The 26,298-nt window shown below is 40.9% G+C and overlaps 1 protein-coding gene and 1 pseudogene across 1 annotated transcript in view; both read right to left on the bottom strand.

Annotated features, from left to right (window-relative positions):
• Positions 1 to 26,298, bottom strand: part of LOC147109903 (cell adhesion molecule CEACAM3-like) — a 218,609-nt pseudogene that overhangs the window by 168,456 nt on the left and 23,855 nt on the right.
• LOC147109904 (cell adhesion molecule CEACAM6-like) overlaps positions 1,946 to 26,298 on the bottom strand; it is a 32,117-nt gene continuing 7,764 nt past the window's right edge. Inside the window, exons 2-8 of the mRNA XM_086004146.1 lie at positions 22,887 to 23,162; positions 18,542 to 18,721; positions 10,939 to 11,062; positions 10,229 to 10,284; positions 7,929 to 7,993; positions 5,875 to 7,437; positions 1,946 to 3,693 (exon numbers count right to left, since the gene is read on the bottom strand). Of these exons, the coding sequence (XP_085860272.1) occupies positions 7,384 to 7,437; positions 7,929 to 7,993; positions 10,229 to 10,284; positions 10,939 to 11,062; positions 18,542 to 18,721; positions 22,887 to 23,162 (755 nt within the window). The 3' untranslated portion in view covers positions 1,946 to 3,693; positions 5,875 to 7,383. The remainder of the gene's footprint in view (positions 3,694 to 5,874; positions 7,438 to 7,928; positions 7,994 to 10,228; positions 10,285 to 10,938; positions 11,063 to 18,541; positions 18,722 to 22,886; positions 23,163 to 26,298) is intronic.

Genomic DNA, 26,298 nt, shown 5'->3' with positions numbered 1-26,298 from the left:
ACCAGCAAAAAATGTCCTCTATCTACACAATCAATTCTTTTCAAAATTATATATACGTCAGTCAAATCACCCTTTAACCTTCTCATTTCTAGGGAATACAAATTTAGTTTATGTAATCTCTCCTCAAAATTTAATCCTTTGAGCCCTGGTAACATTCTGGTGAATTGGCACTGTACTCTATTCAAGGCCATTACATCATTTCTATAGTGCCGTGCCCATAACTATACCTGCTACTCCAAATGTCGTCTCAACTAGGAACTGTAGAGGAACAAAGTGATTTGGGAGCCCAACTACACAAAACATTAAAAGGCAGCAACCCAGTATGAAGTCGCTTTCTGCCTTGATGCCAACGGCAATAACTCACAACTCACCTCTAGAATTAAGCTCTTTTCTCCATGTTTGAAGCAAGACCGTAATGCGTTCTGGAGCCAAATGTTCCTAGCACAACCCAGAGTAAGCATCGGCGAGGAGGCTGTTGGTAAGTAATTCCTTCTTGATAGCACTGATGATGCAGCGTACATTGATAGGATGACAATTGGCAGAGTTTGATTTGTCGTACTTTTTGTGGACAGGACATACCTTGGCAATGTATGCGAGGTTGGTCAGGGAGGTGTCAGTTTTGCAGCTGTATTGAATCAGCTTGGCTAGAGACGTGGCTAATTCTGGAGCACATGCATTCATCACTACAGCCGGGATGTTTTCGAGACACCTTTTTGCCATGTCCAGTGCACTCAGCCGTTTCTTGATATCAGTGGAGCAAGGCCATTTAAGAGCTAAATCGTACTCACAGGAAGGGTAGTAGAAATTTGTAACTCTCTCCCCCAAAAGGCTTTGGTGCTGGGACTATTGGAGCTTTCAAGACGAAGGTAGATAGATTTTTGTTACGTAAGGTTATTAAGGGATATGAGCAAAGGCAGGTAAATGCAAATCAGCTATGATATAATTCAGTGGTGGAGGGGGCCCCAGTGGCTCAATGGCTTAATTCTCTTCCTAATGCTTCTCAATCAGCTCCAATATTAATGTCACCATTATGTCCGTATAGTATTGAATTGAACTGATAACATTTATATTATAATCGCAAACATCAATGCAATGTGGGAAGCAGAGATTTTCAGAAAATTGGAGTTTCTTGGCAGTCCAGACTGAGAAGCTGGGAGATGCCAAACTAAGGCGCCATTCGATTGCTATGGGTGTGAGGGCGTAAGTGCACCGTGATTGATAATGCAGATGATTGGATTATAAATAAAGACATAGGAATGCTAAATTGAAAAGTTGATGCAAAACGTGACAACATGAAATAAATTGTTACATGCAAGATGCACATGTGCGTACACAAAATGTCTAATATTTTATAAAGGTAGTTCAGTTTCTTTGGTGAAGTTGAAAATTATGGAGAATAATTTCAAATAGCCCCCAGCTTAAACTTGGAATGTCTATCGTAACAACGAAGATAAAAAATCCGGCTGTTTCTATACTGAGCATATTTCTGTGTCACGAGATTTGGGCTGGGTGGCATGTTGATAATCTGGCCCGTTGTCTGTTGTTATTGCTCAGTGAAATAACAGTTCACACCTGTCCACTCGCTTATATTATTCCTATTTTTTTTTAGCAACTGCACATACTTAACTCTGAAATGGGAATTAACTCAGTTGGATAGGTTTGATTCTGAATAAGATGCAATGTAAAATGTAAGCTCCAATTAACCATTAGTGGTAGATTTGCACCTTGGCATGCGCACATAAAACTATTGTTATGGATCGACAGCCCATTATAGACCCCTGATCCATTTGGAAATAAATACAATGCAGTTTTGATAATGGGCGGTACATGCCCAGCGCCAGTTTAATGCCCAGGTGGAAAATTGCAATTCTACCCAACAGGTTGTAAGTTCTTAAGGATCTCTCAGAGTTCCTGGACAAGACACATTTAGGCAGCAGCCAGTATGTTTGAGCAATAGATCAAGATTTATTAAGCTTACAGCATAGTCAATACTTTACAAACATCGATAATTTTAATGAGTAGCTCGCAGCACTTGGTCTCTGGAACCTTTCAGACACAGTTAACGTCGCCTTAAGTCTGTTCCTTTGTTCTCACAGTAAGTCTGTGTAAAGTTGTTCTTCGAGTATCGAGGTTTTAACAATTTTCTTATCAAAAGTTGGCTTGGTCAGTGTCCATATATAGTCTTTAATAAAATCACCTTTTTTAATTAGTTCAAATGGTCAAAATACCATTGTCACTCAGACTAAGGTAGCATCCCTCTTTTCCAGTATTTTTCCATCATCCCTATCCTGCTGTTTTGTTATCTTCTTTATAGTTTTCACCCAATTCGAATTGACCATATCTCTTTCATTTCGTGCCTTGCTGGTACAAGACCTTTATATCAAGGGCCATTTTAGCATTCTTTCACTAGTCTTGAGGTATCCAGACGACCTTGATTTAATCTATCAGATAAGTCCCTTATCTCCATGTTCTCTCTAATTTTATGTCGTTATACAAATTATTTTTAAAATATATTTGCAATTAGGTTGAGCAAATTCTAATTTCTACTTAGCGTCATAATATATTATTTAGCAACTTAACTTTCACTCGCAGCCTGTGGCTGCCTGTTATCAAAACTTCATCAAAACTTGTTTTGACTGTCTTTGCAGCTTCACTTTGCAGAAGTTTTAGCTTTTTAGTTAACCAGGAGTAATTATGGGTAATATTAGTTACTCAATGGCTACACTTGAATCTATATGTATATCATTCTCGTCTACTAAATATCTACAAATATCACCCTTTCATACAAGGTTTTCTTTCTTAACAGCAACAAGCCCATAAAATGCAACTACCCATGTTGTACGCTCTCACTGCCCTTTCAGCTATGGAGGAGCAGCCACTTCTTTGCATAACTATTGATTTTTGTTATTGAATTATCGACATAACAAAGTGAACTTTATTGCATTTGATTGTATAAAAAATATTTATTGCATCGTGCAGGATGGAAAAGAGAAGAGGTCATTGCAAAGAGGAGCCATAGGAGATGGAGGAAGAGAGTTACAGGGAGGGAATTTGAGAAGCTGGGAACTAGATGACTGAAGGCATCATTACCAATTGTGCAGTGAAGGGAGGGAAGGAGACACAAAAGTCGGATGAATGCCAACCCCTTGGTGGGGGTGGGGAGGGGTGCAGAGTTGGACAAAGTTTCAGAGATAGTGAGGGCGGAGTCCATGAAGCGAATTAAAAACCAGGATGAAGACATGAAATTAGAGGACTTAGAGACAATATCGGATAGGCGGTTAGGGGATGTTGTTGGCGAGAGATACAGGGAATATGTCAGAGGTGTCCAAGCCTGCGATTGAGACCATGGAAGTAATCATGTTAGATGGCAATGGTGAGGGTGGAAATGTAAACGAATTCATATGGAGGGAGAAGTTTCGTGAGGACAGACGTGGAGTGAAATCAAAGGCGAGGGGGCAAGGTGACTTGAGATGGAATTTGAAATCATGAATATGAGGAATCACTCCGTAGACAGGTTGAGAGAGGACATCTCAAGGAGAAGCTCGACATCGGGCTGAGGTTATCAGAGAACAAGTGTTTTAAAGGAAAGGTGAGAGAAGTATCTTGCAGCAACATCTTCGTGAATTAGTTCTCCGTCTATTGCAGCCAGTCACAAACCAACAATGCCCTATGAGTCACCAATAGAGTTAATGTCTGTGGAAACAAAATTACGGGAGGAAATGTCTCTAAGTTTGTATGAACAAATTCAGTGAATTAAGCTACTTTTGGGAAGCACCAACATATTTAATTGCTGATGTGAAGCGGCTATCTATGGTCCTTCAAGGGTGCAGAGTGTGCTTGTGTGTGAGATATTGCACAAAGCTGCTGAATTTACTGGGAATGAAGACGTGAGATGTGCTGAAAAAGTACAATTTGTTTGACTGTTACAAATTTTAAGTAATTAGGGATTTTTTTGTCTGATGCACATTTGGAATGCATGGACAATACAGGATAGTTTCAATTGTCTTCATAAAATATATGTAGAACATAGCGGCTCCCCCAGTGGCGTTGCTCAGCAGTGCATTTATTGGAGCAGAGGAGTAGAGTCGTGACCGCACGTGGAGAAACAGGAGCTGGTGGGCCCAAACAAAGGCCCATTTCATCTGCAGTGGATCAAGAGCAGAAACACTGACTTTCCTGCTCTCCACTTCCGGAACTTTAGATGAATGGTGAGGGGACAAGGGTTCACACTGCCTGCCTACCTCGCTGTTCTTTCTGGGGTGTCTGTGAGGCCAGCACACAATGAGTTCAAAGTTAAAACAGCTTTCTGCTGAGCATGGGCTGTAAATTGTGTAAGGGGAGTTTAAAGCAGGTATATCCATACAGGAAAGTAAATTGAGGAAAGGGAAGTTTATGGCAGCTTGGTCACTTGTGTTTAGGGGATGGGAAGAGCTTTATGATGGCAATAAAATGCCTGGTTGTTTAATTTATCTTGTTATTCTGTTGACATGTGTATGTATCTTTGATGTACTATGATTAGTTGGTAGTTTGCATGGAATGCAGTGATTAAAGCTGAATATTGGTATAAGAAATGTAAGGGGAAGGCTGTTTAGCAGCTCACACTGGAATAGTGATAGTATGGTGTCTCAGCAGCTCGTTCACATACGGGGATGGTGTAGTATTGACAGACGTGAGCTCTCATCCTGGAACCGTGTTGTATGGAAAGAACTGAGCTCTCATAATGGAATGGTTTCATATGGAAAGACTTGAGCTCTCATACTGGAATGGTGTCATATGGAAAATCCTGTGCTCTCATACTTGTCTTGTGTAGGTTGAAAAGACCTGTGCACTCATACTGGTGCTGTGAAGTAGGAAAACACCTTTACACTGATACTGGTTGTGGAGAGTGTCATGAATTTTATCATGACTCATGAAGTAACACTGGGCGGCCAGCTGGTGGCAGCATCCAAGGAGTATAAATACTCGGGCATGGGCCCAGCTTGCTCAGGATGTTTCTGTAACCAGGAACTAGAAATCTCATGGTTTTGAAACAGTTGATTAAAGCCTTGTTTTATACTCAAACCAAGTGCTCAGTAGTCTTTTTACATCAGACAGTATGAGTTTTCAATGAAGACCTGGTACTGCTTTGCTACAACTAAGCGTGTGTGTAATCTGGCCTTTAAAGTAATGAAATGAAAAAGAACAAGACAGCAGTCCAACAAACAGGAGTGTTACCAACCCCAAAGGCCACACCCACCATCTCATGCGATCTCTGACAAAGCACAGAACAAACAATAATCTTGCTCAGTCAGGATCTTTAGTGCTCGGTACAGCAAAAGTTGTCTTTGGTATAGGAGAATATCACAAGTCTAAAGCTTTACAATAAAAACATGAAATCAGAATTCTCAGTTGTAATGGTATTTTGCTTGAAGTCTTTGGTCCCACAGAACAACATTGAGAAACAAGCTAAAGATCCATATTCAGTGCATTTTAAATATACTCAAAGTACATACTTTATTCTCAAAAAGGGCATGGTGTCTGAGAGGTCTGGTCACCCAGACATCTAGAGTTCAAAGCTCACCATGGCAAGTTTTGAAATTTAACTCAATATATCTGGTCATTTGTGAGCTAGCGCCAGAAAAGAATTATAAAATTGCATTTGTTGTAAAACCCAATTGGTTCTATAATGTCTTTCTGAGAAAGAATCGAGTCACCCTATCCAGTTTCCAAATGTCTTAAACTACATGGTGACATTGAATGCCCTTAAGGCAACAGGGGTTCAGACATAAACACTGTATGCCCCTGATGCCCATATCCTGAGATCAAATGAAAAAGTCGATATTTCATTTTTTTCTCGGCATGGTGGATGGATTGAAAAATGTTCTACCCACTCACCTGTCAGCTCACTGTAAATTGGCAGATCTTGCACATCTAATGTCTGTTAAAAGAGAAGAAATCGTTCTTTTTAGCCAACAGATTGGCCAAGAAATAGAGTGCAGCAAAAGAGAATCGAAATATTTTCTTAAATCTTGAGTCTATTATAAAGGATGTGATAACAGGAGACTTAGAACATATCAACGGAATTAGACAAAGTCAGCAAGGATTTATGAAAGGGAAATCGTGTTTGACAAACCTACTGGAGTTTTTTGAGGATGTAAATGTTAGAATAGATAAGGGAGAACTAGTGGATGTGGTTTATTTGGATTTTCTGAAGGCCTTTGATAAAGTCCCACCTAAGAGGTTAGTGTGCAATATTAAAGCACATGGGATTGAGGGTAATATTCTGGCATGGATGGAAAATTGGTTAACAGACAGGGAACAGAGATTAGGAATAAATGGGTCTTTACTGGGGCAGCAGGCGGTGATTAGTGGGGTACCGCAGGGATCAGTGCTTGGGCCCCAGCTATTCACAACATCTATCAATGATTTGGATGAGGGAACCAAATGTAATATTTCCAAGTTTGCTGGCGACACGAAACTAGGTGCAATTGTGAATTGTGAGGGGTATGCAAAGAGGGTTGAATGCGATTTAGACAAGTTGAGTGAGTGGGCAAAGACATGGCAGATGAACTATAACGTCGATAAATGTGAAGTTATCCACTTCGGTAGGAAAAACAGAAAGGCTGAGTATTAGTTAAATGGTGATAGATTGGGAAATGTTAATGTACAATATGACCTGAGTGTCGTTGTACACCAGTCACTGAAAGCAAACATGCAGGTGCAGCAGGAAGTTAGGAAGGCAAATGGTAAGTTGGCCTTCATTGCAAGAGGATTTGAGTACAGGAGCAAGGATGTCTTACTACAGTTATACAGGGCCTTGGTGAGGCCACACCTGGAGTACTGTTTGCAGTTTAGGTCTCCTTACCTAAGAAAGGATATACTTGCCATAGAGGGATTGCAGCGAAGGTTCACCAGACTGATTCCTGGGATGGCAGGACTGTCGTATGAGGAGAGATTGGGTCAACTAGGCTTGTATTCACTAGAGTTTAGAAGAATTAGAGGGGATCTCATTGAGAAGTATAAAATTCTGACAGAGTTAGACAGACTGGATGCAGGGAAGATGTTTCCCCTGGCTGGGGGGTCTAGAATGAATGGTCACTGCCTCAGGATAAGGGGTAGAACATTGAGGACTGAGATTAGGAGAATTTATTTACTCAGAGGGTGGTGAACCTGTGCAATTCTCTACCACAGAAGGCTGTGGAGGACAAAACACTGAATATATTTCTGAAGGCGATAGATAGATTTTTAGATACAGAAGGCATCAAGGGGTAAGGGTGGGAATATGGTATTGAAATAGAGGATCGTGTTGAATGGCGAGGCAGGCTCAAAGGACCGAATGGGCAACTCCTGCTCCTATTTTTCTATGTCTCTATGAAAGTGAATACTTTAAAAGAATAAACAAAATCATTTCCTTGCCATGTAAGTGGAGTCTTCATCAAGTGGATTCGTAGCTCTCTCCTGTACAAAAGACATTTAAATATTGTAAGCAGTTACACAAAGAATCCCATTTTGTTGCTTCAGAATTAAATATTGTTAGCCTAATATCATATCCCGCGATAATAGTTAGAATAAATGACCTTAATTATCTCTCCTCCAATCTAAATTGCAGGAAGTGAATGTCCACTTTTACTACCGAATGCGACAAGTGCAATAATGCATAGAACACCCATTTTACGCACCACCTGATATTCGTTTCGGTTGCAAATGTGAAAATTCACTCCAGTATTTTATCTAGCACCAGAAACATTTTTGGATTGTTGTAAAACCCAACCAGTTCACTAATGCACTGCGGTGAGAGCTCCTGCCACCCACACCCTGGCCTGGTTATATGTGACTCCAGTTTACTGCTACTACAGGAACCATGACTTGGACGTTTGTAAACAAGCATAGATTCCCTTTTCTTTACTGAGCTCACCAATATAATAGTGTAGTAATAGAACTGTACCAACCTGTTGCAGTCCTGGGATCTCTTCATAGATCGCTGATGAGTTCTCGCCGATTGCAGCAGAGGTGTCTGTGGGAATGTGAAACAATTTATCAGCCGTGAATATACAACCAAGGAACCACTGTAGAGGCAAATGGAAACAGACAGAATAATCGAATTACAGTATAAGAATTGCGGCTTTGATTTGTTTTTCTTTGTTATTGGTGTTTCAGTGGATTCTGTGCTCATCAAATTAAAGGCTACAGAGATCATAACTTCTCATGATAACTTCTACTTTATGATCATCGGGTACAGCTGGAACAGACTTAATCAAGGAATGAAAAATGCATTAACCTACCAAACAATGGGGCTAATTTTGACTCTGTACGATAATGTAAAAAGGGTGATAGTGAGTTGCAAGCCCATTTTACATTTCTCCAGTCAAAATACCCTCAATACTTCATAATGTGGGTGTTATTAGATAAGACTGGCATTACAAATGGAGCACCAAATTAGTAAAGAATATTGGCCCTGAATTTGTGGTCAGCAATGAAGTGAAGGCATTCGCTGCTGGCCCCGAATTACACTTCGCGAAAGGATCGAGCGATTCCATGTGTCGAGAACTTCGGGTTTTTCCGACCTTCAATTCAAATCAAATCAATGGAAGTTAGTGGGGATCCACTTTTGCGAACTGCTGGGACGTCAACAGGCTGTCTAAGCAGCCAATAACCGCACAGAATTCACACAGACAGCAAACAAAAAGTGAGTAAACTCTCAAAATTCTAACATTTTAAAAATGTTAGAGAGAGCAAAACAAATTTTCGGGCTCTCACATGGGAAAAAGGCAAACCTGAAATAAAGATGGACAGACTTATAAAAAAGTGAAAACTTTTTTTGAAAAGGCTCTTAGAAACATAGAAGATAAGAGCAGCAGTAGGCCATTCGGCCCCTCGAGCCTGTTCTCCCATTTAATTAGATCATGGCTGATCATCTAAATTCAGTACCCTGTCCCTGCTTTCTCCCCATATCCCTTGAACCGTTTAGTCTCAAGAAATATATCTAACTCCTTCTTGAATATAGTTAATCAATTGGCCTCAACGACCTTGTGTGGTAGAGAATTCCACAGGTTCACCACTCTCTGGGTGAAGAAATTCCTCCTCATCTCAGTCCTAAATGGCTTACCCCTTATCCTTAGACTGTGACCCCTGGTTCTGGACTCCCCCTCCATCGGGAGCAACCTTCCTGCATCTAGTCTGTCTAGCCCTGTTAGAATTTTATAAGTTTCAATGAGATCCCCTCTCATTCTTCTAAACACCAGCGAATATAAGCGCAATCGACCCAATCTCTCCTCATACATCATTCCTGCCATCCCAGGTATCAGCCTGGTGAATCTTCGCTGCACTCCCTCCATGGCAAGAAAATCCTTCCTCAGATAAGGTGACCAAAACTGCACACAATACTCAAGATGTGGTCTCACCAAGGCCCTGTACAACTGCAGCAAGACATCCTTGTTCCTGTACACGAACCCCAAAGTTCACACTGCACAAAATTAAAATTAGTTTTCTAGGTCCTTAACTTTGTTTAGCAGTAATAACGCTATCAATCCCCTACTTACACCTAATCCCTTTGGATCTAACTTTTTTTTGTCCTTTCAATAATTTGGCTGATTACACAGATTGCCGGACCTGTGCAGGGGGGAGGGGGCACAGCACAGCCAGCTTCGGAGCTGTCTGTGACAGGCCGCAACATCTAGATTCCCACATGTGCCAAATCGTGAAGTTGCGGTCGTTTCAAAGGCGAATGATGGCGAACGCTCTCAGCTCACCATCATCCCAACTGCAAATTCCAATTCAGCACAATGTCCACCTCCATTCAGTATCTCGTAAAGATCGATGAGCTCCTGAGCTGGTATAAGAAACACACAAGTCTGTGCATGATGAGACCATCACATGAAAATGGATACAGAAACAAAGATTGGTTATTAGCAAAACAAAGGAATTTTCGTTCAGATGTACCTTGCATACAGGTTCCTTTCCTTTCACTATTCGCATCTTAGTCTTGTGTTGAAAAGGTATGTTCAACAGTATGTTGACTTAACACGTGCTATGCCATTATTGACAAACTAGCATTAAGCATGCTTATTCAATTACCTCATTTGCACAGGCGAAAACAAGGGTTGTTGCTTTAGATTATTTTCATTTAGGTGCAAACATAAAATATATAAATCTGTATGATATATGGTTAGTTGAAGTAATTTCAAATCAACAAGAATTGTTAAAACATGCACTGGCACAGCAGTGTGGAATTCTAAAGTATTTCACTTACTGTTTACTGCGGAATTAATGTTCGTATCATTTTGCCCCCACTTTTGAACTTTCATCCTAAATAAATGTTGTGCAACAGACCAAAATGTGAACTTTTCAGAAGGACATTTTATAATAATAATTCATTAAATATGATCTACTACAGAAATTATATTTATTAATGATTAATTATTAATGACAACTGTATTGCTAACTGGAAGCAAGAGGCTTCATACATGCTGGTCGATCTGTGCATTGGGAGTCAAGACCAAATATCATCAGGTGAAGCACGGCATGGCTAATAATTTGATCAGGACATGAGTTTTAATTCAGGTTCCCACTATAAAGCTGCACATTGCGCTTTAAATAAACCTTATCGGTTATATTATTTATAGTCAGATATCAATACGTGGGGCTATTTGGGAAGCAGATTAAAGTTGGTGGAAGCCAAGAAGTTTCTCTGCATTTCAGGTTGAGGATTTGGGAAATACAAAACTGAGGCACTGCAGCATCAACAGTGGAGGGAGTGTGTAATTACAACATGAGGAGTTTAGAGAGGCAGATTCCTATCAATCCGAAAACAATTAATATTAACTGTGGCTACATGCCTTGCAACTGCAAGCAATTGGTCTTTGATATAGAAATATTTGGAGACAACTTCTTATAAACCTATCCACCGGGGATTCGCCAAAAATAGTACATGTGCAGGTAAAATTTGAATACTATATTTACCCGCCTGCTTTCCTTTTGACCAACCATGCACTAATCCCGCTGATCAAACCCACACTAACAAGAACAGCAATCACTATTCCTGCTATGGCGCCACTGCTTATGTTATTGTCACCAATGGATTGATCTGAAAAATGCAATCAGATAAAATAATGAACACGTTTTTAATGGAACCTTCATAAGCATGAATGGGGATGACATTAATAAGATTTAACATAACAAAAAAATACATAATCAAAATTAATTGAATTACAATATAATGAAAAATTTGAAAAAAAAAAAAATTTTTGATAAAATAAATTTACATCTTTTAAATGGTCTAAAAATAAACTTACGCTGTTGTGCATGTTTTTAAATGTTTAAGTGAATGAACATTTTTTAATGTTTTTTAAAACTCATACACTGGTAAAAGCAGTCCTTACACCTGCTTTTACCAGGCGTAAGAATTTCATGGGCATTCGCTGGGCAGAATTTGGGCAAATAGCCCAACTCTCCGCTCGCGGAGGCCCTTCTCCCGGGGATGCCTGCGATCTGTTCTTGATACATCGCAAGTGCCAGGTTTTCGCGTATCCACTTTGCATGCCTAAACCCAAACTTGTGCGGCCATTGCGGGCGAGTCCGCACCTAATAGCCACCCGTAGGGGGCGCGAATTACAGCCCATTGCATTTGACTGTTTCCAAATCACAAGGGATAAGAAACATAAACATTGCCATAAATCCTACTAATGATCACCTCATTTAAACACAGCTCTGTGCAAATCCATGAGCGAAAGATTGTTTCATTCCCTATGCCGTCGATCCCACTGTACATTTCTACTTACTCTTTCCAGAACTTGCTGCTCCTTAGCCCAACTCAGCACTGGGGCAGTGTTGACAGTCAACTTCCTTCCTTCTATGGCTCACAGCAACACGTTTCGAGTAAGCACAAGACATTTCATAGTGAAGTATACAGAACGGACTTTATTAATGATCACCTCATTTAAACACAGCTCGGTGCAACTCAATGAGTGACAAGTTCGTTCAGTCCCTATGCCATCGATCCCACCATACATTTCTAGCTACTTTATTAAAGCCTTAGATGAGGGATCAACTCAACCTGGATCAAAGAGAGCATATCTTTTTTTTTTTATCTCTGGAGCCGTTTGAATTACTGTTGAAAACCATACTTTGTCTACATAAAAGTACATGTCATAGATAGGACCACATGACATATATATTCCCAAATCCTTTGAAGACAGTCTATTCATGTAAACAGTTCTAGTTTTTTACTTCCAGGCTACTCCCCTTAGATATAACTTCCTGATTTAACTGTCCCCTTTGAAAAGCTAGCTTCATCGACCATTATCTTTCCATACAATGGGAAACATCTTTATTACCCTAGCCCCTAAAGTTACATTGTAATCACTCATGGCTAACCTCGTTACTCTCATGTATTTCTTTGCACAAACACTTTACAATTCAGAAGACAAGCTATGCTATCATGTCCTGTTCTCGTCTGCCTAAACTGTTCACTATTCCAGGATCATTCTGGAATGCAAAGAGAACACCCGGCTTATTTTCTCTACTGCAAACCGTCTTCTCAAACGCCTCTCCCCTGTCTCCTCCACCCTCACCTCCAACAACAAGTGTGAGGAGTTCATGGACTTCTTTGTACCTAAGATTGAGGCCATCCATTCAGCATACTCTGCCAATTCCATTCTGCCCCCTAGCCCACCGAGTCAAACTTCCTCAAAGGTTACCTCTGCCCTAGGCCTGCACTTTCAGCTTTCTCCAGTTTCTCTCTGCTCTCCCCTCATGCCAGATCTGAGCTCATCTTGTCCATGAGACCCACTTCCAGCTCCCTCGACCCTATTCCCACTAAACTGCTGACCACCCAACTACCCTTTCTGGCTCCCATTTCAGCTGATATTGTTAACGGTTCTCTCTCCTCAGGTACTGTCCCCCTCTCCTTCAAACCTGCCGTCATCACCCATCGCCTCAAAAAACAACCCTTGCCCCCTCCATCCTGGTAAACGACAGCCCCATTACCAAATTCTTTGATCGTTTTGTTGCCCCTCAAATCCGTGCCCATCATTCCCAGAACTCCATGTTTGAATCCCTTCAATCAGGTTTCGCCCCCTTCCACAAGGCCGAAATTGCTATTATCAAAATGTCACAAATTACATGCTATGTGACTGTGACAAAGGTAAGCTATCCTTCCTCATCCTTATCGAACTGTCTGCAGCCTTTGAAATGGATTATCACACCATCCTGCACCAAGGTCTCTCCACCATTGTCCATCTGGCTGTGGAAGCATTCATAGGATTACAGAGGATTACATGGGCGATATGGAACAGAAACAGGCCATTCGACACAACAAGTCCATGCCTGTGTTTATACACTACTCGTGCTTCCTCCCGTCTTTCCTCAACTAAATCTATCAGCATAACCCTCTATTCCCTTCTCCCTCCTATGCTCGTCTAGCCTCCCCTTAAATGCATCTATAGTTTTCACTTCAACCACTCCCTGTGATAGCGAGTTCCACATTCTCACCACTCTTTGTGTAAAGAAGATTCTCCTGAATTCCCTATTGGATTTCTTGGTGATTTTTATATTGATGACCTCTAGTTACGCTCTTCCCCACAACTGGAAATATTCTCTCTGTATCCAATCTATCAAAATCTTTCATAATTTTAAAGACCTCTATTAGGTCACCCCTCAGCCTTCTTTTTTCCAAGAGAAGAGGCCCTGCCTATTCATCCTTTCCTGATATATATACCTTCACATTTCTGGTATCATCCTTGTAAATCTTCTCTGCACCCTCTCCAGTGCCTTTCTATCCTGTTTATAATATGGCAACCAGAGCAGTACACAGTAATGTAAGTGTGGTATAACCAAAGTTCAATACAATCCAGTATAACTTCCCTACTTTTCAATTCTCTACCTCTAAAAATAAACCCTAGTGTCTGGCTTCCTTGTTTATAGCCTTGCTGACCTATGGCTCAACTTTTAGTGATTTGTTTATGTGTACTCAGAGATCCCTTTGTTCCTCTATCCCTCACACCCTCCAAGTAAAAAGTGACCTCCCTATTCTTCCTACCAAAATGTAATAACTCACATTTATCTATGTTGAAGATCATTTGCCAATTATATGCCCATTCTGCAAGTTTATTAGTGTCTTCCTGCAATTAGTTACAGTCCTCCTCAGTATTGACTATCTCACCCCCTCCCCCACCACCCCCCACTCCCCACAATGTTGGTGTCCTCTGCAAAATTAGAAATTGTGTTTTTGATTCCAAATTCTAAATTGTTCATAGAAATTGCGAACACCAGTGGTCTCAGCACAGATCCTTGTGGATCACCCACTTTTTCGACTGTGAAAAGCTACCTTTTACCAAACTCTGCTTTCTTTCTTAAAGCCAGCTAGCTATCCATTCTGCTACTGAATCCACATTCTCTGACAATGTTCATCAGTCTATTATGGTGTACCTTATCGAAGGCCTTTTGAAAAGCTAGATAAATTACCTCCACTGCATTACCATTTTCTGTTACCTCTTCAAAAAGTCAATGAGGTTGGTCAAACAAGACTTTCCCATTTGAAATCAATGCTGACTATTCATTACTGGGTTTTTGGTTTCTAGACGTTCTTCTATGTTCTCCTTTAGTAGGGATTCCATTATTTTTCCTACAACCGATGTTATGCAGCCTGGTCTATAATTCCCTGGAGATATTCTATTACACTTCATAAATATAGAGTCCGATATCACTACCGCATTTCTATTGTGATCTTCCCCCACCTTGGACTGCCTTCTGAGCCACGGTTACTTGGTATGCATTGTGGCTGACCTCCCTGCAGTCTTACTCCTTGTCCTCACATCTGCCTGCATCCATTCTTATCTATCTAATCATAGCTAGAGAATCACCTACAATGGCTTCTCTTCCCGCTCCCACATTGTTACCTCTGGTATTCTCCAAGGATCTATCCTTGGCCCCCCTCCTATTCTTTACCTACATGCTTCCCCTCAGCGACATCATCTGAAAACACAGCATCAGTTTCCACATTTACGCTGTTGACACCCAGTTCTAGCTCAGCACCATTTCTCTCGACCGCACCTCCCCAACCCCGCCCCCCACCGCCACTCTCTCTAAATTGGAAGACTGCTTGTCGGACATGCAGTACTGGATGAGCAGAAATTTCCTCCAACTTTATATTGGGAAGACAGAAGCCATTATCTTCAGTTCCTGCCACAAACTCCATTCACTAGCTATCGAAATCATCCCCCTCCTTAGCATCTGTCTGAGGCTGAACCAGAATCTTCGCACCATTGTCATATTTGGCCTTGAAATGAGCTTCTGCTCACATATCCCCACATCACTAAGACCACATATTTCCACCTCCATATCATCGCCTGACTCCACCCCGCCTCACATCTTCTGCTGCTGAAACCCTCGTCTGTGCCTTTGTTACCGCTAGACTTGATCATTCCAATGCACTCCTGGCTGGTGTCTCATATTCCAACCTCTGTAAACATGAGGTCATCCAAAACTCTGCTGCCATTGTCCCCATTTCCTAACTGGCACCTAGTCCCTTTCACCCATCACCCCTGTGTTCACTAACCTGCATTGGCTCTGGGTTCAGCAATGCCTCGATTTTAAAATTCCTCTATGGCATCGCCACTCCCTGTCTCTTTAATCTCCTCCAAACCCCACAACCCACTGAGATATCTGCACTCCTCTAATTCTGGCCTCTTGAACATCGTGATTTTAATCATTCAATCATTGGGTGGCTTGGCATTCAGCTGCCAAGGCCCAAAGCTCTGGAGGTCCTTCCCTAAACCTCTCTGTCTCTCTTTCCTCCTTTAAGACATTCCTTAAAATCTACCTCTTTGACCAAGCTTTTGATCAATCGCCGTAATATCTCCTTATGTGGCTCGGTGTGAAATTTTATTTGCTAACACTCCTGTGAAGTGCCTTGGGATGTTTTACTTCTTTAAAGGTGCGATATAAATACAAGCTGTTGTTGATTTATGTTGTGTTGAATATGTTGCAGGTTTATGGGGAAAGAGCAGGGTAGTGGAATTAACCCGATTGCTCTTCGAAGGAGTTGGCCCAGGCTCGATGGGCCAAATCATAACACACAGTGCATAAAAAACTCATCTCCACCGGTTCTTGTGCCAATTACCTTATATCTGTGTCCTTTGCTAACTAATCCTGCTGCCAGTAGAAACAGTTTCTCCCTGTCCACACTATCAAAGCCCATCATAATTTTGAAATCTCCCCTTAACTTTCTCTGCCCAAAGGAGAACAATCCAAACATCTATAGTCTCTCCACATAACTGAAGTCCCTCATCGCTGGTATCATTCTGGTAAATCTCTTTAGCACCCTCTCCAAGGCCTTGAAATCCTTCCTAAAATGTGGTGCATTTAATGGGGATATAAAAGGAAAATGTAAAGTAGAGAACGTAGGAAGGACTTTTTTATTCATTCACAGGATTGGGCGTCGCTGGCAAGGAATTTAATGCATATCTCAATTGCCCTACAGAAGGTGTTGGTGAGCAATCAGGCACATAGGAACAGGAGTACGCCATTTAACCCATCGAGCTTGTTCCACCATTCAGTGAGATCCTGACTGATCTGCGACCTAATTCCATATACCCACCTTTGGCCCATAGCCCTTACTACCTTTGATAAACAAAAAATTATCAATCTCAGACTTAAAATTAATTGGCTTTGCATCAATTGTCATTTACGGATGAGAGCTCCAAACTGCTCCTACCCTTTGCATGTAGAAATGATTCCTGTCTTCACTCCTGAAAGGCCTGCCTCTAATGTTTAGACTCTGCCCCCAGTCCTAGACTGCGCAACCAGCAGAAATAATTTCTCTACATCCTCCCAATCAGTTCTCCTTAAAATATTGAAAACAGCGATCAAATCACCACTTTACCTTCTAAATACCAGTGAATACAACCCCAGCTTGTGTAATCTCTCCTTGCAATTTAACCCTTGGCGTCCAAGTATCATTCTGGTAAATCTATGCTGCACTCCCTCCAAGGCCAATATATCATTCCTGAGGTGTGGTTTCCTGAACTGCTCACAGTACTCCAGGCGTGGTCTAACCAGAGATTTGTATAGCGGTCGTATATCCACTACCCCCTTGTATTCTAATCCCCCAGATATAAAGAGCAGCATTCCATTAAACTTTTTGATATTTTTCTGTACTTCTCCAAAAATGTTTAATGATCTATGTACATGGACCCCCAAGTCTCTTTGGACCTCCAATGCTTCTAGCTTTTCAACATTTATAAAGTACTCTGTTCTACCTTTGTAAGGTCCAAAGTGGATGAATTCACATTTGCCAGATTGAAATCCGTTTGCCACAATTTTGCCCATTTACTGAATCTGTTAATGGCCCAGAAATTCGGGTCGGAGGCTTCCCGTGGGTGCCAGCCTCCGACCTGCACTTATCTAGTGCACCGGCCATTGAGCGGTGGGCCCGCATGGGATTCCGATCCTGGGCCTCCTCCAACTGCCAGCGCGCAGTGCTTTTGTATCCCAGGGGTGCATTTAGTTTGATGCATCCCATGGGATCACGTGGGCCATCGACAGCCAATGGTAGCAGGGAATGCTTCATTCATAAGTTTGACAGGAAGAGCTGTCAAACCTATAAATACTATAAGCCCCAAAACATCACTAAAACATCAAATACATTTTTAAGAAATCACACATTTAAAATAACTATAAATTACATGATATAACAATTTTAAACAATAATTTAAATTTTTGAAAGATTAATTACATTTTCTAACATACCTTTCTTTAAAGTATTTAAAAATAATAAACCTGTGGAAAAAATGTTTTAATTTTAATTAATTCACCACTTACCTTGTTAAAAGCAAGCCATGTGCCTGCTTTTTACAAGTGTAATGCCTGGAGACTTACCCTCCTGAAGAAACATGCAAAAAAACCGTAAGTTCAATGCGCATGCGCTGCCTCTCTGGCACACACTTTCCACCTCTGAACCTCTTCTTTCAGGGGAACGGAAGTGATGGTTTCCCGCGCATGTGCAGTGCATGCGCGAAACCGGCAATTTCTTTGGGCCTACGCGTGAGTACACAGCACGTACTCACCCGTGGGGACCCGAATTTCTGGGCCATTATCTTTTAATGTTATGCTTCAAAATACACTGCTTACAATGCCGTCTAACTTTGTGTCATCACCAAACTTGGATATGTGACTTTCTATCCCCTCATCTAATTTGTTAATAAATACGGTGATGCTATAAGAAACAAAATACCAAATAGCTTTCACTCGTGCTAGGTCTTCCTCTCGCGTGTATTCAGTGTTGAAGTCTCCATTTGGAAAAGTGTTTGCAAGAGGGTTAAAACTATTTAATACTTTCATTCTTATAGCATCAATATGAAGATCATTTGAAAATGGTAGTTCACTTAACTTATACAATGTTATCCACAAGTTAAATCAACAAAACTAACAGGTCCAAGTAACTGCATTTTCTTAATCAAGCACTATTCAAATTCATCCTATTAATAGAATGAACTACTAGACTTCTTCACCATTCCACTAATGGACTACAAACTAAAAAAATACAATTGAGAAATTTGTTACCTACCTATTACAACTATTTGTACAGTTGAGGCACTGTACCTTTTTGTTAAGTTGTTAAAGGCCTGACAGGTATATTTTCCAGTGACATTCAAAGTGATGCTAGCAATGATAAATCGTTGTCCTTTTTGTGGCAGGGGGGTGTAGTTGAGATACAATTCCAATTCAGCGGGTGGGCTTGAGTCCACTGAACATGAAAAATTAACAGTTCGTCCAGAAATGTAAACGGGTAGATCAGGGTTAATGGATATTTTGAGGATATCCGGTCCATCTAAAATAAATCCACAAGTGAATTGTAATAAAGTTATGCTAAAATGAAAAGCAGTAGTCGACCATACAATTATGGAGGAGACCACCACCACTACAGAAATTGCACACCCATGTCTTTTCTGCACATCATCAATCCCACTGTTATATAAACTGAAGCCAATAAGTTGAAGAACCAACATTTACTGTCACATCATTCACATGCATGTATCCTGCCATTTAATGTCCTACCATTTTGCTAGAACAGTTAATCCCCCTATCCCCGGCCTTGATGAGTAATTACATGGTGAGCTACTGAATCAAACAGATTAAGTCCGTTCCAAATTAGCTACCTGGGCTTTTAAATTGAATTTCTGAGTTGGGAGCCTGGTATCAAAGTGTAGTTTGTGTCGGAACATGTTTCCGACAGGTCTCCTTTCATTTCAGCAAATTCTACTGTGACATCCTTCAGAGGCAGGGCTGGTGGGATGATATCCTCTGAAAGAAATCCTGCCAGTTCTGTCTTTGTGGACGCCAATTTGAAGAATATCTACATGAAGCAGGTGTCATTACTGCTCCAATGTAGTGGTGTGGGTCCAATGCCAGTTTCCCAGTGTGTATGGGTGGGGGTCCAATGTCAGTTTCCCAGTGTGTAGGGGTGAGGATTGAATGCCAGTTTCCCCAGTGTGTAGGGGTGGAGTCGAATTCCAATTTCCCAGTGTGTAGGGGAGGGAGTCCAATGCCAGTTCTCCCAGTGTGTAGGATTGGGGGTCAAATGCCAGTTGCCCAGTGTGTAGGGATGAGAGTCCAATGGCAGTTTCCCCAGTGTGTAGGGGTGAGGGTCCAATGTCAGTTTTCTCAGTGTGTATGGGTGGGGATCAGTGCCAGTTTCCCAGTGAGCAGGGGTAAGGGTCCAATGCCAGTTTCCCAGTGTGTAGGGGTGAGGGTCCAATGTCAGTTTTCTCAGTGTGTATGGGTGGGGATCAGTGCCAGTTTCCCAGTGTACAGGGGTGAGGGTCCAATGCCAGTTTCCCCAGTGTGTAGGGGTGAGGGTCCAGTGCCAGTTTCCCAGTGTGTACGGCTGAGGGTCCAATGACAGTTTCCCAGTGTGTATGGGTGAGGGTCCAATGCCAGTTTCCCAGTTGGAGTTCAGTAATGGACAGAATTTGCTTCCTCTAGCGAGAGGTTAACTGCCAATTCTCTCTTAAAATGAATGATCTGTAAAAACCAGTTTTACACTTATTGCAGCAACGGTGAAACACAATTAATTGTGCTGAAACAAAATTCACAACATTATATTTTCATTTGCTCAATTCAATTCCATGATGAGTCTTTTTTTCCATACAAGCAAATTTTTAACTGTTGGTATCTAAGTATTGCCTATTTAACGTCATCTCAAATATCAAACTGCCATTACATTTCAAACTGCCACTGAAGTAGCGCAAAAATGTTCTGATACTACTTCATTTAGATCCTATAGATTGCATCACCTGGTATCAGTATTTGTAGGGAAACGGTGTTAGGGAAATTGACGGGATTGAAGGGGCCTGATAATCTACATCCTAGGGTACTTAAGGAAGTGGCCCTACAAATAGTAGATGCACTGCTGGTCATCTTCCAACATTCGATAGACTCTGGAACAGTTCCCATGGATTGGAGGATAGCTAATGTTACCCCACTATTCAATAAAGAAGGGAGAGAGAAAACGGGGTATTATACACCGGTAAGACTGACATCGGTAGTGGGGGAAATAATAGAGTCCATTATAAAAGATGTAATAGCAGAGCACCTGGAAAACAGTGACAGGATCGGAAAAAGTCAACATGGATTTACAAAATCTAAATTATGTTTGACTAATCTACTGGAATTTTTTGAGGATGTAACTGATAAAATAGATAAGGGAGAAACAGTGGATGTGGTGAATTTGGACTTTCAGAAGGCTTTTGATAAGATACCACATAAGAGATTAACGTGTAAACTTAAGGCACCTGGGATTCAGGGCAAGGTATTCACTTAGATAGAGAACTGGTTGGCAGACAGAAAGCAAAGAGATGGAATAAACGGGACTTTTTCTGAGAGGCAGGCAGTGAATAGTGGGCTACCGCAGGGATCTGTCCTTGGACCCCAGCTATTCACAATATATATTAATGATCTAGACGAGGGAACTAGATGTAACATCTTCAGGTTTGCAGATGACACAAAGCTGGGTGGGCATGTGTGTCGTGAGGATGATGCCAAGAAATTCCAGTTTGATTTGGACAGGTTGGGTGAGTGGGCAGAATCATGGTAGATGCAATATAACGTGTATAATTGCGAGGTTATACACTTTGGTGTCAAAAATATGAAGGCAGATTATTATCTGAATGGCAATAGATTGGGAGAAGGGGAAGTGCAACGAGACCTGTGTGTCCTTGTGCACCAGTCGCTGAAGGTAACCATGCAGGTGCAGCAGGCGGTTAAGAAGGCAAATGGTATATTGGCCTTCATAGTGAGTGGGTTCTAGTACAGGTACAAGGATGTCTTGCTGCAGTTGTACAGGGCCTTGGTGAGACCACATCTTAAGTATTGTGTGTAGTTTTGGTCGCCTTATCTGAGGAAGGATGTTCTTGCTATGGAGGGAGTGCAGCGAAGATTCACCAGGCTGATACCTGGGATGGCAGGAATGACATTTGAGGAGAGATTGGGTCGATTGGGCTTATACTCGCTGGAGTTTAGAAAAGTGAGAGGGGATCTCATTGAAACTTATAACATTCTAACAGGACTAGACATACTAAATGCAGGAAGGATGTTCCCGATGGCCGGCAAGTCCAGAACCAGGGGTCACTGTCTAAGGATAAGGGGTAAGCCATTTAGGACAGAGATGAGGAGGAATTTCTTCACCCAGAGAGTGGTGAACCTGTGGAATTCTCTACCACAGAATGCAGTTGAGGCCAATTCATTAAATATATTCAAGAAGGAGTTCGATATATTTCTTAAGGCTAAATGGATCAAGAGATATGGAGAGAAGGAAGGCACAGTGTACTAAATTTGGATGATCAGCCATGATCGCATTGAATGGCGGAGCAGGCTCGACGGGCCGAATGGCCTACTCCTGCTCCTATCCTCTATGTATCTATGGTATCAGCATTAGCACTATTAAACCTGAATAGTGATGGGCAGTGTTATTTGGGATTCATAACGCCAGTGTGCACCAACAGCAAAAACAACTTGTATTTATTTAGCACCTTTAAAATGTTAAAATGTCCCAAGATGCTTCACAGGATTATTATAAGAGTAGACATTTGATACCGAGCCACTTAAGAAAAATTAGGGCAGATGACAAAAAGCTTGGTCAAAGAAATAGGTTTTAAGGAGCGTCTTAAAGGATGAAAAAGAGATTATTGACGCGGAAAGGTTATGGAAGGGACTTGCAGAAGTTAGGGCCTAGGCAACAGGAGGCACGGCCAGCAATGGTTGAGCGATTATAATCAGGGGTGCTCAAGAGGGCAGAATTAGAGGAGCGCTGGTTGCGGGGCTGGAGGAGATTACAGAGCTTGGAAGGGTTGAGTCCTTGGCGGGATTTGAAAACAAGGATGAGAATTTTGAAATTGAGCCGTTGCTTAACCGGGAGCCAATGTAGGACAGCGAGAACAGTGGTGATGAATCAATGGGACTTGGTGCGAGATAGGACAAGGACAGCCGAGTTTTGAATGGCCTCAAGTTTACATAGTGTAGAATGTGGGAGGCCAGCCAGGAGTGTATTGAAATAGTCATGTCTAGAGGTAACAAATGTATGGACTGCCAAAAAAGTTATTTCATTTTTGATTCCTTTGTAAATAAATAGATGGATATGCAACACAAACTGAACAACGTCACTGCCCATAAGTGAATATTTATTTATTACAAGTCCTTTCTCTAAAAAGACAAATTAATTCAAGTATACTTCTTGAAGTAAATAAACTTACAGCAAATTATCATTGTTATTGTAGAAGTGGTAAGTTATCTGCATACACGATTCAATAAATACACCTTATTGCACCAAGAGATCAAACCAGTCTCTTTCACAATCACAACTTCAGTAAGATTGGTAATAATCGATTAATATAATGATCGGTTGGGACACTTACAGCTAACGTTGAGATGATATAGGTCACTTGTCATTCCGTTAATAAAGTTGAATGCATAGCACGTGAATCCTCCATCAGACCGTAACACTCCAGTTATAGTGAGGGTGTTATTATCATAACTTAGACCAATCCTGTTATCAGGAATAATAGCGATATTGTCCTCAAGCCACAGATATGAAACCGCTGTGCCTGATGCGAAACACGTCAGAGCCACGGTGTCATTGTGTTCTACTGGGTTGGTGGCATTGGCTGTAACATTAGGCTTGGAAACAGGCTCTGTCAAAACACAGGAGATTAGTTAGCGCACTTGAAAGGTAAACTTGGAGGATGGTGGATTTAGTTCAGGATACTACAGTCAGCATTTGTGCACTGAACTGTTATCTGTGGGTTCTTATGGAAAAATAATGATACTTTCAGCTTAAAGTGCGCAAGTTGCATATGTTGATATCTGCGATTCAGGCACTGTGCAGCAGGGAAATAGAATTTGTACTCCATCAACTTGGCCCTCTGTTATTACTATCATTCTCAAAATGAAACAGATTTATATTGTGACGCTTCACTTTTAGCTGCAGTGTGGATGTATGCTTAATTATTACAGCATATATTTCTTAGTTCTCATGTGCGAATCAAATTACAAAAAAGTATAAAAATAAACGAAGAGGATGAAATGTACAATGCTGGAATCTGACCAGCTATTAGTCCTTACCTTGTGGAGCAATGATGTCATGTAGTAATGTGGATGAAACAAAACAAACTGGATATTCAAACAAAGAGGCAACAGTACATTTGGGTCGAGATTTTTCCACGTTGTGTAAAGGCAAATGTACAAATTATTAATTAACAGCTGAATACATTTTATTGATGCCAGCAGCCGGAACCTACTCCAAGCCTGAGCGCAATCCACTCTACAACAGCCCTCAGTGGTACCCTCCATAACAGTCCTCAGCTGAATCCTAGATGTCAGCAATCTGTCAACTTCTAATGGTAACCCACACACCGCAATGTATGAAGTCGGGTTGATATGCAAATTGTTTCGTTTCACCATTTATTCATTACTTTCATTCATATGTCCCTGTGACTTGTATTTCTCTCCCATTTAAGGCCGACCTTTGCTTTTAAAAATAGAAAGAATGTTTTTACATTATATAAAGAGCCTTTGATGACTTCAGGACATCCCAACGTGCTTAACAGCCAGTTAAGTAGTTTTAAATTGTACATAAGAAATAGGAGCAGGAGTAGGACATTCGGCCCCTCGAGCCTGCCCCGCCAGCCAATAAGATCATGTCTGATCTGATCTTGGCCTTAACTCCACTTTCCCACCCGAGGAACAACACCTCATCTTTCGTTTAGGCACTTTAAAGCATTCTGGATTCAACATCGACTTCAACAATTTCAGACTATAACCTCTGCCCCTGTAATTTTTTTTCTCTTTCTCACATGGCAGCTGTCAATCATTCTGCCACTGCGATTTACACTTCATCTAGAGTCATATCTTTTTCTTAACTTGTCCCATTAATATCTCCATTTGCCTTGCACTATCATCCCTCTTGTCTCTTAATCTCTGCTGCCTTCCAGCCTATCACAGACCTTCCCTTTTGTTCTCTTAACTCCAACCTCTCCCTGCCCCTGCACTTGCTTAAAAACCGGTGACATCTCCAACTTTTTCCAGTTCTGACGAAAGGTCATCGACCTGAAACATTAACACTGCTTCTCTCTCTACAGATGCTGCCTGGCCAGCTGAGTATTTCCATCATTTTCTGTTTTTACTACAACAATAAGCATTGGTCTCCGACCATCATATAATAATTTCTAGGCTATAATATCTAATCAAATGTGGTTTCAATACTACAGTTAAGGCAGCAGTTGGTGATAGTAAAAATTGAAAGCTCAATTTATTAAGATATTCCTCTGACAATTTTTGCAGCAGCACTATTAATCAACTAAAATAAACAGATCACCACTTGTGTGAAAATAGCAGACAGCAATGCTAAGAGGGTTCTTAAGGTAGTTTTGTAATCAGTAATTTGAAGCCTACATTTAAAATGGGTGCACATCTTTGATCTGTAGAATTTATTGTTGGGATTCCTTTGGCATTAACTCACATTACGTTGCCCTTTTTGTTTGCTCTGAGCCAATGGAACAAATCCAAGTTACTTCTCCCCCAGCAATAGGGTGCCACTAATACAGAATAACATGCCCCACAAAATCAAAATGTGGGTCAGTAAAGTGGGATCAATGTTATCAGAATTCAGTGCCAACAACGATATATTTACAATAGCAAAATACTGCGGATGCTGGAAATCTGAAATAACAATAGAAAACTGTGTAAAAACTCAGTAGGCCAGGCAGCATCCGTGGAGAGAGATACAGAGTTAACGTTTCAGGTCTGGGACCGACTTCTTGATTCAATGATTAGCAAAGCGCATGCGCAGCCACCTTGTTCTGGAAAGATATATTTATTTAAGTTACGATTGATTCTTCCTGTTTAATGCGTTGGAAAGAGACAGGCCATTCATGGGAAGGACTTAATTTCTTATCTGTTCTACATTTCAGATGCTGTAATCTCGTAAATATCACATCAAGCATATGATGTTTGGTGCTATGAAGCTGCTCCGATCTCCACAAAACAAAACAGGGGAATACATTCTAGTAATAATTAAACATAAAATCAGTTTTAATACTTAAGCAGCCAAAATCCAGTCATAGAAAATATTGTATAAATTAAAATATCAGTTAAATAGCTCAAATTGTTACAGTTTTGTGTTACTGATTGAGCACAGAGTTGAATATTTGTCCAAACATGTGAATAATGTTAAAGTAATAGCTCTTGCCCATAAAAGACATGCAAATTCACCGAATCAAAGTAGTAGATATTTTATTTACATTAGTGCATTTGGAATTAAACTGAGCCAATTACTGTGTAAATATTATCAAATGATGCTTTCTGCCAAGTACAGTAACACATTGATAATCACCAAACTGCAACATGAACATTCCGCCTGATTACTGAGCACGTGCTCATTCTAACAAGGTTTACAGGTTAATCGATTAGAAAAATGAATATCCAAGATAATATTAATGATGCCACATGATTAACATGGATAACACATTTCAGTTAGGAGAAGTTTCATTGTTCTGTCGGTGCGGCTGTAACAAAAGGCCAACTTGTCTTTTCTCTCTGCAGATGCTGAGGCACCTATTGTGAATTTCCACCATTTTCTGTGCCTTTTAGTTCTTTGTATTAAAAATTCAACTTTCACCCTTATCTATATACATACACAATATTAAAACGTAACCTGTATGCGCTAAACACTTTTAAAGCACTAATGCATTAAATTATTAGGCCATTGTTAAAATTAATTGATTTCAAACAGACATACTTTGTTTACTTGTCACAGGCACCAATTGACTC

The sequence above is a fragment of the Somniosus microcephalus genome, chromosome 12 (genome assembly GCF_052327205.1).
Source record: "Somniosus microcephalus isolate GS21.2 chromosome 12, FLI_Smic_1.0, whole genome shotgun sequence".
Classification (NCBI taxonomy): domain Eukaryota; kingdom Metazoa; phylum Chordata; class Chondrichthyes; order Squaliformes; family Somniosidae; genus Somniosus; species Somniosus microcephalus.
The sequence above is the reverse complement of the archived record's forward strand: the minus strand, read 5'-3'. Positions and strand labels throughout refer to the sequence as shown.